Source organism: Malania oleifera, chromosome 2 (genome assembly GCF_029873635.1).
Source record: "Malania oleifera isolate guangnan ecotype guangnan chromosome 2, ASM2987363v1, whole genome shotgun sequence".
Lineage (NCBI taxonomy): Eukaryota > Viridiplantae > Streptophyta > Magnoliopsida > Santalales > Ximeniaceae > Malania > Malania oleifera.
The window spans coordinates 118,043,671-118,056,249 of NC_080418.1; the positions used below are offsets into that span (position 1 = coordinate 118,043,671).

The following is a 12,579-nucleotide window of genomic DNA, read 5'->3' on the forward strand; positions in this document are numbered from 1 at the left end:
TTTTACCTAATTGTATACGGTGCCGCTCCACCTGTTAAGTGAGTTCTAGTAGAATCCTTGGGCTTGTGAGTTAGAGGCGGGGACGTAGGCACTTTTGCAGAACCTTGATAACATATCTAGTGTCATCCTTATTTCATTTGCTTTTCTATACTGTGCATGGTTGCTTGATTTATTTAGAGCATATTAATTACAGTTGTATTTATAGGCTTGCTTCTTACACATTTTAGATTGACCCTAGGTTTGTGAAATATTGTTGCTGGTTAGTTAACCTAGGAAAGAAATTTTTTAAATATCCAATTCATCCCCCTCTTGGGATTACAGTAAAGTCAACAATTGGTATCAGAGACTAGTTGCTTAGACCTAACCGTTTTTTTGCAAAAAGATCAAAATGGCTTATCATACTGTAATCCCTTTTCCTGAGAGGCCCTCTTCCACACGTCCTCCTGTTTTCAGCGGTGTGAATTACACTCTCTAGAAACAAAGGATGCACATATACCTTCAAATTGTTGATTGGAAGGTGTGGACAGTCGTATTTAAAGGAAACTTTGTTCCCATAAAAATTGAAGATGAGGTTAGAGTTCCTAAGACAGAGGAAGAATATATTGATGATGATATGAAAGTTGTAAGTATAAATGCAATTGCAATGAATATTTTATATTGTGGACTTGATGTAAATGAGTTTAATAGGGTTATGGTATGTTCTACTGCCAAGGAAATTTGTGATAAGTTAGAGGTGACTTATGAAGGTATGAGAGATGTTAAAGACAGTAGAATTGATATGTTGACTAGTGAATATTAAGCTTTTAGGATGAACACTAGTGAATATATTCAGAGCATGTACACATGCTTCACTTATATCATTAACTTTCTACATGCATTAGGCAAGACATATCCACATAGGAGATGATTAGGAAAATCCTTAGGGGCTTGCCACCTATATGGGAAGCTAAGGCTATTGCCATTGTTGAGGGTAGAGACTTAAAAGCAATGTCCTTAGATGAACTGATAGGGTCACTCATCACATACGAGTTGGCCATTAATGAGAGAGTAAATGAGCAAAATAAAATAAAGAAGGTGACTGCTTTGAAAACATCAACTAACATGTCTTGTGATTGTAGTGAACTTGAATTGGGAAATGACATGGTTATGCTTAGTAGAAAATTTAGCAGACTTTTCAGAAAGAATAGCAAGCTATATAGAAGGTTCAAAGATTCAGTATCTGAAAAGGGAGAACCAAGCAAAAGAAAAGAAAAATCAAATGCTCCCACATGTTATGATTGTAGCAAAATTGAGCATATCAAACCTTGAGCATATCAAACTAGACTGCAAATTGCTTAAAAGGGAATCAAAGAAAAAGAAGAAAGTAATGAAAGTCGGCACGTCATGCGACAAGCAAAATAGCAATGATTCAAACACTGACGGTGGTGACTCCGAGGTTGCTAACTCGTGCTTGATGGCACACGATGATGAGGTATTATCATCTTGATCTTTCTCTTCTTGTTATTCTGATGATGATGATGATGATTCTGATAGCATGCCTACTTATAAAGAATTGCAGTATGAATACATTCACATGTCAAAATTGCTAAATGAAATGACCAAGGAAAATGATTTTTTGAAAAAAACATGTGAAAATAGGTCAAAGCTTGTTGAAATAGGAAAATCTATTCACTCTACTTAGCAAAAATAAAAGAATTTGAAAATGGCTGAACTTGAAAGAAAATTGGAGGATAGCTCCAAAATTATTTATAAATTCACTAAGGGTCAAAACAGCTTTGAAAAACTTCTTGAGGTCCAAAGAAACTCTCTTAGGAAAGAAGGTCTTGAATTTAATGGGATTGAAAACATAAGATGTTGTTGACCTAATTGGTCATATCCCGTTTTGATAATGACAAATACCTTGGTATTGATGTTTGCCCTCAGCTTGTATGCAAGTTCACTATACACATGAAATTGAAAAGAATCCTATCTCATGGTGGTGTATGGTGACCCCAAGGAAGAATGAAGAATAATGTGTTTATTTGTACTTGTAATTTTTATATTCTTCATTTTGGACTGTAATGTAATATGATCTTTAATAACTGCATCATGCATGATAGGCTTATATGCTCAGGTAGCCTTAGATTGTTCCTTAGGTTCCTACACATTTAGTGCATAGGACCCCACTAAACTCACATGTCATCAGGGGTGAATTTAAATTAAAGTATAAACTTTAGCTCAAAATTGTATAGGCTTCGAGCGACTAAACTAGGCAAGGTAAAATTGCCTCGGTCGACCGAATTGTTGTCTGGTCAAATAGTTGACCTGACTTTGGGCGACTGAACCCAAATGAACTAAGTGTTCGCAGTCGACCGAACTCAAACCCTAACTTTTTCCAACATCCTCGGGCGCCCGAACTTCATGTTCATTTTCACCTCGGGTGACCAAACTGTGCAGTTCGGTAGACTGAACTTAGTTTTAGGCGACCGAACCTCAGACATTTTGGAAAATCGCCTTGGCCAGCAAACCGAACTCATTTTTAGGCACTCGAACATGGAAAATTCACTTTTTCCTATATGTCTGTTCGGGCGACCGAACCTATGGTTTAGTCAACCGAAACTCTCGGGGTTGGCCTAATTTTTACCATGATTAATTGGGGTTAAACAAGGTTAATTTTATTAAACTCATTTAAAATAATTCTAATAATTCCCTTGGTGTCCCCAACGGTTATAATTTTGGCGTGTGTGTGTGTGTGTGTTCATTTGCTCAATTAAGATAAGATTAGCATTTGGATTAGCCTAAAAATCCTCTAAGTTTTTTAATGCATATTTTTCAAATACAAAACCCATACAATCTTTTTTTGCTATTCCCTTGATAAATCAAGCTTCTTAAGAGTGTTCTTGAGTGATCCCATTTTGATTCCACTTGCTCAAAACTCTCCCTGTTCTAGTGGATTGATTGTTTTTAATTGAGAGTTTTAGCCAAGGTTTTTCCCCCTGTATAACTAATAACCATTGTGTGGGAAAACTTTTGTATCTAGTGAGTCTTTGCCTCATTGCAAGACTCATTAAGCTTGTGTTTTTAATTGTATAAAATCTTTTTCACAAGCATATTTTTCATATATCTCTTGTGCTTAAAGTATTTGAAAAACATTTTGAGATATTTGATTTGGATTGTGCTTTAAACTACCTTTGATTAATTGTTTGTTGAATATCATATCTTGAATCAAAGGTTGAACTCTCACATATACATACACTCAATAGTTTGGAGAGTTTACATATTGGATCTCACCTGAGCATAAATACTATCATCCGTGAGTGCATATTTATCTGGACTAAATTGTGGTACATATCTACTTGTGTAGAAGAACTTAAAATAGTATGCAAAATTTTATCTTCATTGATTGTATTCCAGGCGTGGCCTGAGGGGGTTTAACCTAGCCTGTAAGGATCGGTAGGGCCTTCTCCGCCCCGCAAGGACAGTGTGTAAAGGTTGAGGTCAGCCCTGTTTTAATTTGACTTGGTCTTAAACGGTGTTGCTCCACCCGTTAAGTGAGCCTTAGTGGAATCATTGGGCTTGCGAGCCAAGGCGGGGAGGTAAGAACTTTTTCCGAACATCGATAACATATTCGGTGTCACTTTTACTTTTCCCACATTATATTCTGCATTGTGCTTGATTTATTTCCCTTGCTGAATATACTGCATATCTAATTGACACGTTATTGTATTTGGTTGAGAAATACTGCAATCTCAGATAAAATATCCAACTTAAACTTAACACACACACACACACACACACACACACACACACACACACACACACACATATATATATATATATATATATATCATAATGATTGGATAAAATATGAAAACATCGGCTATAACATACTTGAATGAAAATCCATTTCCAAATGGATAAGGCAATTGTGTTTGGCATATTATTCTCAATACTTAATTCCTACTTGAATATACAAATCTTAAGTTGAGCATATCATGTCCACTCATAATGAATACTCTTTGAACATAACTTAAATTTTAATCTTTCAAGAGTATTAATCCAAAATTCCTTTCATAAGCTTTCAAACATTAACTCAAATCCATTAGAGCTTCAGCATTGGGAATTAAGTTAAATGGCTAATTTGATTGCTATTGGTTTCAACATATATGAAAATGTAATAACTGAGAAACCTATGCATGAACGATAACAAAGACAAGCCATTTAGACTTAGACCTCTCACGTATTGTAAATCATAAGAAAAGAGGCAAATATAGGCTTAGAACTCTCAAAGAAATATTCATTGTGATTTTTTGGTCCGTTAAGCCTAAGAACTCAAAGTCAAGTTAGAATCATTGAAAATATTATAACTCTTGGTTATTGAACTTGAAGATGAAAGAAAAAGCATAAAATGAGTTGAGAGCATAACTCAGGGGGAGCATATATTCTTTTATGATTATATACATTAAAATGCTTTCAATTTTTATTTATGCTTATTTGTCTGTATGCTCTTGTGAGAACAACTCTGCACTAATCTCATAACTATCCATTGTTAGTTACTGGTCATGTCATATCTTGGATAGTTCATTTCTTTTATGAGTTCTTGATTGAATTACTGGAAAGCATGGTTGTGTTGAAAGCCTCCTGCATGGCGGATGCAATGATATAATTTGCATGCTAGTTGTGGATATTAGGTTGTGGCTTACTTTATATGATTTATCTTTTGAAAACAACCCACTATCAAGTACAAGTTTTATGGGAAAATATCTGATTTACAGACGGCATGCTGCCGAAATTTCTACAAGAATTTTCCCAACATAAAACCTTGTCCAAAGATGATTATAATAAAATTAAATTTAAAATATTTTTTGAAAGGATGAGTGAAAATCAATTAAATAATTAAACTTCATCCTAATATAATCATCAGACATTTAGAGGAGCTCAGCTCCATCCCTGTAGAAAAGGCTCAAAGAACTTATACGCATCATTTCAGTTTTGGACTATTGAGGCTCTTCTGATATCCTTGAACATTGTATCCTGCACTTAAAGTTCTATGATTTGAAATGAAATGTTCTTTGGTCATTAATTGCATAGAATGCCTTAATATCTATTTTCGATGCACTTGTTGTCTATAGGGATGACTATACTGATTAGAGATAAATATTATTAATAGATATCCAGTATAGTTGTTGAAGAATGATTTGTGTGCTCACTTATACTTTGGCATATTTAATGAAATCAATCCCTTGCAAGGTCTAAATAATTTATTTCATCTAAGCTATGGTTCAAATTGATAGGGGGAACATCTAAATTTAAATATCTACCCTGTTATGCTCACTACCTTTTAACTTAGATATGTTTTAAATATAGTGTGACATGTGCTTAAATGAAATAATCTTTGTGAAAATCTTAAGTTGATATTTATTGCTTTGCCACAAGTTGTTTGTGTTTTCCATATGATCTTATATGTGATTGTTAAATCTTTAGTACCATCATGGTTGTGATTTTCTGGTTATATTTTTGTATGTGCTTAATTGACAAACTAGAAAATTAGTGCTTACTTGATCCTTAAAACTTCTTTTTCAGCAAGCAACCCCAATATTTATTGAATTTAAGGGGATATATCTTTATACATACATATATTTATTTATATATATTTCTTTTTAAGCAAGAATTGAACTCATATAGAGTATATCTTTTGTCTTGCTTGTGTGCTGAAATGTCTTCATGACTGTGCTTGTATTGTCTTGAAATTTTATGTCATGAATTATATTGTCTATAAATTTTTTTTGGGGTGTTGTATAATTGGTTCATTGATCTAACACGAAATGCATGTGAACTAGTTAGATCATGTTTATGCTTAAACCTATTTTTATGCAGCATGTCTTCAAATTCTAATTTTCTACGGGTCTTATGAAATGCTTTATTTGCCATGGTTTGAGGATATTTTTGGTTTAACTACGTTTTTCATGTCATTTAAACCATTTTAATAACCAGTTATATAGTTTGTGTGCTCAATTGTCATATTTCATACTTTGTCATTCATTGTGCATTGTATGATTATATTATCTTTTTGGATGCTGAAAGTAATACTACTTGATCATACTGGACTGTTTGAGTTGGTAGTTATGAATAAACTGTTAGATCTTTAAACTCAAAACAAGTCATTTTTTATACAGGATTTTTTTTGGGAAATGTCCTATTTTCAAACAGCATGCTGCCGAATATTTTTTTTTAAATTCCCAAAGTTATTTTGTGTACTAATGATTTATACCCATTGCCTAAGGCTATTACTTTCATAGCCCTTTTTGCTGTAGCCAAAAGGGGGAGAGGCAAATATTGGGTTGCACTTAAGAAAAATTATTTGTATTAACAAACTTTTACATAATGCATATTGTCAGGGGGAGCCTTTCAAGGCTATACCCACTTTTTGTATGGTATATTTGTCATTATCAAAAAGGGAAGAATGCTAACCTCATAGGTCACACCTAGTTTTGATAATGACAAATACTTGTTATATTTTATGGCTATCTAGTTTGTGTGCATGTGTATATATTTGCAAATCAAGTTGTTGGCACATGAAGTGAAGACTTAAAGACCCTGAAAACTATTTCATGTTGTATTGTAATTCAATTCTTCATTTGGGTCTGTAATAGTATATAGGAATTGGTCTGTAATAATCAAATGCATTACATGCATGATATGGTAGATAAGCTCAAATGACCATAGGGAAACCAAATGACCATAGGACATCGTTTGGTCGACAAAAGGTCGGCCGACACCAAATTTTTTCGGTTGGCTTTCAAAGCCTTTAGACTTGCCATAGGACACTATTATGCATGAAAATGTTTCCTATTGCCTTAAAATTAATCATTATATGTATAGGGACAACATTATAATTGGAATAGGACCTAAACGTCCAAGGATGGCATGTTCGGTCGACCAAACTTAGTTACACTGAGATTTTTGATCGACCGAACCTCCTCTGGGTCAATAATTTGACCCTTCAGTCGACCGACCAAAAATGTTCTCCAACTTCCTCGTTGACCGAACCTCCCTAGGTCAACAAGTTGACCACTCGATCGACCAACCAAAAATATATGGGCAACCCCTTGGTCGATCGATCCCCCACATGGGAAATCTCAAAGCCATGGTCGACCAAACCATTGAGTACAAATTTCACTTCGTCGACCGAATCGTGCGAAATTGGAAAATTGCCTTTAAGACCCTCAGTACGGTCGACCGAACTCTTAGTTCAATTTTTCAGCGGTCGACCAAACTATGTTACTTGGTCAACTGAACCTTAAGTTCGGTAGACCGGTGTTCTCGGGTTGACAAATTTTACCAAGGTTAAAAATGTTTTTATTTTTACTAACCTCAATTAAAATTTTCCTAAAATGACTAATATGCCTTAAATGGTTATAATTTTGGGGAATTCTATGTATACCCCTTCATTTGCAAAAATCCTCTTAAATATCCTACTTCCATTTTTAAGCCTCCTACACTCATTCTTACTCGATTTTATTGCTTAAATCTCTTTGTAAGTGTGCGTGGGTGTTCATCTCAAAGGCTTAAGCTCTCTTTTGCTATTGACTGATGGAGGTTTTTTTATTAAAGAGCAAAGCTTCAAGTTTCCTTAGGAGACTTTGTTAATAAGTCTTCCTTAGGAATACTTCATTGAGCCTTTGAGTTTTGCATCGTCATTACAATAACTCAAGGAGTTCACATTGGATTTTGACTGCTAAAAATATTTTACAAATCATTTTCAAAATATCTCTTGTACTTATATTTGAGAAAAACATTTTGAGATATTTGTTTGAGGGCTTTTGATCTTTGCTGCTATATCTTGTGATTGAGATTATATTCTTAATACAAAGATCAAATAAATTTTTACAAACCATTGTTGAACATCTCTTGTGATTTATCTTGAGAAAAATATTTATTGAGATATTTGAAGTGTGCATGTGATCTTTGCTGGTGCATTGTGATTGATAATATTATTTTGATATAAAGATCCTATTACTTTCACTCTCACGTACTAATTACATTAATTGCATATAACTTTGAGAGTAGATACTAAGACCACATTGGGCTTATCTTATCATATCATTCGGTAGTGTATTGATTAGATTGGTACATAATCTACTTAGTTAAGAAGCATATTTGTTGTACGCAAATTTGTTTGAGAAATCTGTTGTATTCCAGGCGTGGCCCGAGGGGACGGTAATCCAGCCCGATAAGGATTGGTTGTTAAAGGTTGAGGTCAGTCCTGTGTTAATTTGACCTGATTGTAATTGTTAAGGTCAGCCCTGTGCTAATTGACTTGATTGTTTAGGTGCCGCTCCACCCCTGAAGTGAGCTTATAGTGGTAATCCTTGTACTTGTTAGCCAAGATGGGGACATAGGCAGTTAGTTGAACCTCGATAACATTTCTGGTGTCGTCTCCTTTACCGCTTTATTGTGCATGCCTGTTTAAATTTCTATTACAGTTTAAATTCCGCTGTAAATTTACATTGATTTATATTACATGCACTAGATTGACCTTAGGCTTGTGTAATACTGCTATTAGTGGATTGATCTAGTCCTTTGTTTTGTTATTCCTTAAGCATTTGACTCTTACTACTTTTTAGAGTCTCTGAATCTTCACTTGAAACTCTTTCAAGCCTTCTTGAATTCATTCTGTAGATTAATTAACCTCATGACTTATACAAACCTTTTTGGCCACTTTACCATCCTGCTTTATAAAAGGTTGCTTATTGATAATATAATGAGTTGTGCTGACAACATTTTCTCGAAAATACTAAAGCAATCTTGCATGCGGTCCCACACTAATGGTAGATGACAAAATTCTTAAAACTAAGCAAAACATTAATAGTCAAAGGTAAATTGTCACAAAATTTCAGTTTGATACCTTTAATTTGATACCTTTAATTAATGTGAAAGTATCAAATATGCAATGTCACTCAAAAAATAATTTAGAATGATTTTCAAACATTATTCAATCGAATTAATAATGTTACTTTTTTTTAGTATAGTCTTTATCATTTACAATTTTGTTGGGGGTGAGTACACTTGTTGGCTTAACGTTAGCCAACCCTTGAATATGCCTAACAATCAACATAAACCTATAGAGTAGCTAGTTATTTATTTAAATTTAAAACTCAAAAAAAATGCGGACAATTTTTTAGTTCTCATGTCTCGCTAAATACATGTGAAAGAACCCAAAAACAATATATATAAGCAAAAATCTCTGAACAAATAAGCCAATTAGCTAGTGAAATGTAATTGCAATTTCTTCATGATGAAAAGTGCATACGTTTTGCTTCAAATTTTCATTCTTAAAGCACGGCGATGGAACATGAGGTATAGTAGCTTTGAAACAATTTCATAGTTCAATAGTTATGCAATATAAAAATGCCCTAGGGTTCCTTTAGAACCCAACAAGAGAGAGCTAGTAAAATTTGGCCTTTCCATCCCAATAGCATCCAATGGTCATCTTTCTCAATCACAAAATTCTTGTGGTAGTTAGATATTACCTTTTCCTTTAATGTCTTCATGAGTTCCCTATTTAGCGGAAGTGGCCTAAACCCAACCTTCATATTTCGAGCATGCCAATGCTTGTACGTTTCAGGCCTTACAACTCTTTCTAAACCTTCACATGCAATAATATTCATAACTTCACGCCTAAAAATCTCTTGCTCAAACATCATCCTTCCTGGATTTTCACGGGGTAAGGTAGAATCCATCATATCAAACAATGTCGAGTAGTGGTAGAATGCTTTCTGAAATCGAGTAAGAAAGAAGGGGTCATTGAACAACCCATTATTAATAGCATGGATAAATATATTAGGATTCATCTTCTTGATTAAGTTTAGAACAACGTTCCTTGGACTCTTCGAGGCAACTGTGTCATCAAGTAGATGATTCTCAAATTGGTATAGGCAATTTACAGCAATGACCTCATCTTTGTCAATCTTAAGGTCTTCAATTTGAATAGTATCCCATTTCTTATCGATAGCATTGTACTCAAATGGAATATTAAAGCGCTTAAAATACTTTGCCATGCGATGTCCCATCTCCCCAACTTTTTGTGCTCTGCAAAATCTAGGTAGAGGGATCTCAAGTCCTGTAATGCGAAGTTTGGGAGGCCCACCAACTCTGGCTAAGAGATCCCGCACAATGATGGGCCATTGGAATCCAAATTGAATACCAAAATCTATGATGTGAATCTTTGTTGCTCCGTTAGTCACACCCAAAATATTATGGTTCCCAAAATATAAACTAATCCTTCTGAATGGGCAGGCCAAAGCAAATGCCCCATAAGATTTCAGCATAGCGTCGGGCGACGGTCTCTTAGAATACCAGGTACTATAAATTTGATTCCCAACTCCCGCCAATCGTGCCTCAATACCATCGGCAAAATAATGGCTAATCCTTTGAGTTCCATCCCCAAAAGGAGAAGAGTACTGCCTAATCTCCTTCAACATTTCATGTGCAGCCTTCAAATCAGTATCATTTATGGCCTGGGCACAAAGAAAAAGAAGAGTCTTCAAATCCACCACTTGTGTACTTCTCCTTTTCCTCGCACGTACCCCAACCTTAAAGCCACATGGTTGCTTATTCTGAAGCAACAACATGTTTTGTCCATTCTGCTGAACTTCATGAGCAGCAGTACACGCCTGCTGCTCCTTATCTTCCTCAGGAAAGAGAAAAACCTTTTCGAGCATCTCCGACAACTCCTCCTCTTCCGCACGAACCGCCAGCTGCTTGTTACTCCTCCCTCCTTCTTCTGCATCTGTTTCCTCCCTGTCATGATTATTCTTCCCCGTTCCACCGTCAAGCTCCTTGGATCCTGGCCGCAGAGCAGAGTTATAGTTGCCCAAATCAATAACTGGAAGGAATTTACCAGCTTCCTCAACCCCTCTCCTAAACAACATTATGGACTCATCATCTCTCAATGACTCGTGATCATTCTTCGCCTCCGGCTCGCCGGCGTCGCCGCCCTTGCACTTTGGAAGCCACGTGCACTTAGACTTTTCCAAATCAATGTTTGGAAGGAGCTTACTAGCTTCCTGTACCCCTCTTTGAAACATAAATACGAACTCGTTCTGGTTAATAAAAGGATTTGAAGATGAAGGTGTTGAACTTACATGAGGGTCCATAGGCGCAGCGGCAGAGCTCCCACTGATGGGCATTTTTGAGGTGGATGCCGAAGTGGAGTGAAGAACAGAGTTGCTAGTACGAACACAGCAGAAAGGCGTGGGCTTTTCGGGTGAAGGAGGATACTGCTTACCCAGAACTTCGTACAATGATTCCTCGGCGACTCGGAGAGCCAATGGGTCGATGAATATTTCCGCCATGTCCTCCTCCATGAGCAGCTCTGCCATTTCGTTGTAAATGGTATCAGGAAAATGTTGCCGATTGGCAGAGTCTCCTTCGGGTTGGTTCACCATGGAAGGCGGAGCCAAGCAATCAGCTGGCTCCTGCTGATCAGGTGGAAGAGAAGGAAAATCCATGAACTAATTGAGATCAAAGGAGTTTAATTTCTTCGAGATGGAATAAGTTTCAGAAACCCCACCATACAAAACTGTATAAGATGGGCTTCAAAACTGATATATATAAGAACCGGCGTAGATGCGGGAGAAATGAAAGTTGAAAAGGCTGGAGTTATTTAATGGAGAAACCAAGGAGAAACCAGGAGGGGGAAAAGGACGAAGACAGAGAGAGTAAAATATGTTATATGAAGCGACTTTTTGTTCCCCAAGACCGAGCTTGTCAAAGATGTGAATGGTCGGTCAATCAGCACTATTTTGAGATAGAGAGGTAGTGAAGAAAATTTTATTGAAGTCTGCTCTTATTTTGGGAAGAATGAGTAAATTAATGGTGTAATGTAAAAATTAAATAAAGTCAGACACAAGAAATGTAGCGTCGTTCCTCAAATATTGAGTTACACTCATGGGACCAATCGGTCCAAATGCACTATGACCAAAGTTCGTACAAAGTGGGTACAAAAGGCACAAGCCTTACAAAATACACAAAAGTATATAACAAATGTAACAAGATGAAATATCTCACCAAATATTGAGAACAAAGCTCTAAGAGCCAACTAAAATAGAGTATAAATCTAAGCACAACTGAAAGCCCAATTTGCTGATAACAATTCTTTTGCTTGCAGGAATAAGTCTAAGACCAAGGGCTGTTAAGGGTACTTCCAGAATACTTCCACTGGGAATGGCAGCTCGCCAAAGAAGCAAGCGTATGAGCAGTGGTGCCGTGAAACAGCCAGAGCAACAAGAGAGGCAGCAGCTCGCTAGAGAAGTTTCGTAAAACCACCAGAATACAAAAATGATAGATAAATTCCAAACAAGCTCCGACCCAGCTTCTTAGAGAAGCCAACAAAAAACAACAGCAAATTGAAACACATTTTCCAAGGCTTGGGCCCCACAAGGAGGGACACCCAACAAATCTCCCCCTCTCGACTTATGAGGACGTCTCCACCAATCCAATCAAAACTTGACACTTCACATGCTTGTTTCTAGGCAATGTTTTGGTCATCATATCCGAACCATTATCATCATTTGTGAATTTTGTCAAGTTGGAACA

General features: G+C 36.1%; 1 protein-coding gene across 1 annotated transcript in view; it reads right to left on the reverse strand.

Annotated features, from left to right (window-relative positions):
- The window catches only part of LOC131148327 (scarecrow-like protein 33), a 28,037-nt gene extending 16,545 nt beyond the window's left edge, over positions 1-11,492 (reverse strand). Inside the window, exon 1 of the mRNA XM_058098042.1 lies at positions 9,513-11,492. Within this exon, the coding sequence (XP_057954025.1) occupies positions 9,513-11,492 (1,980 nt within the window). The remainder of the gene's footprint in view (positions 1-9,512) is intronic.
- Positions 11,493-12,579: the final 1,087 nt, after the last annotated feature.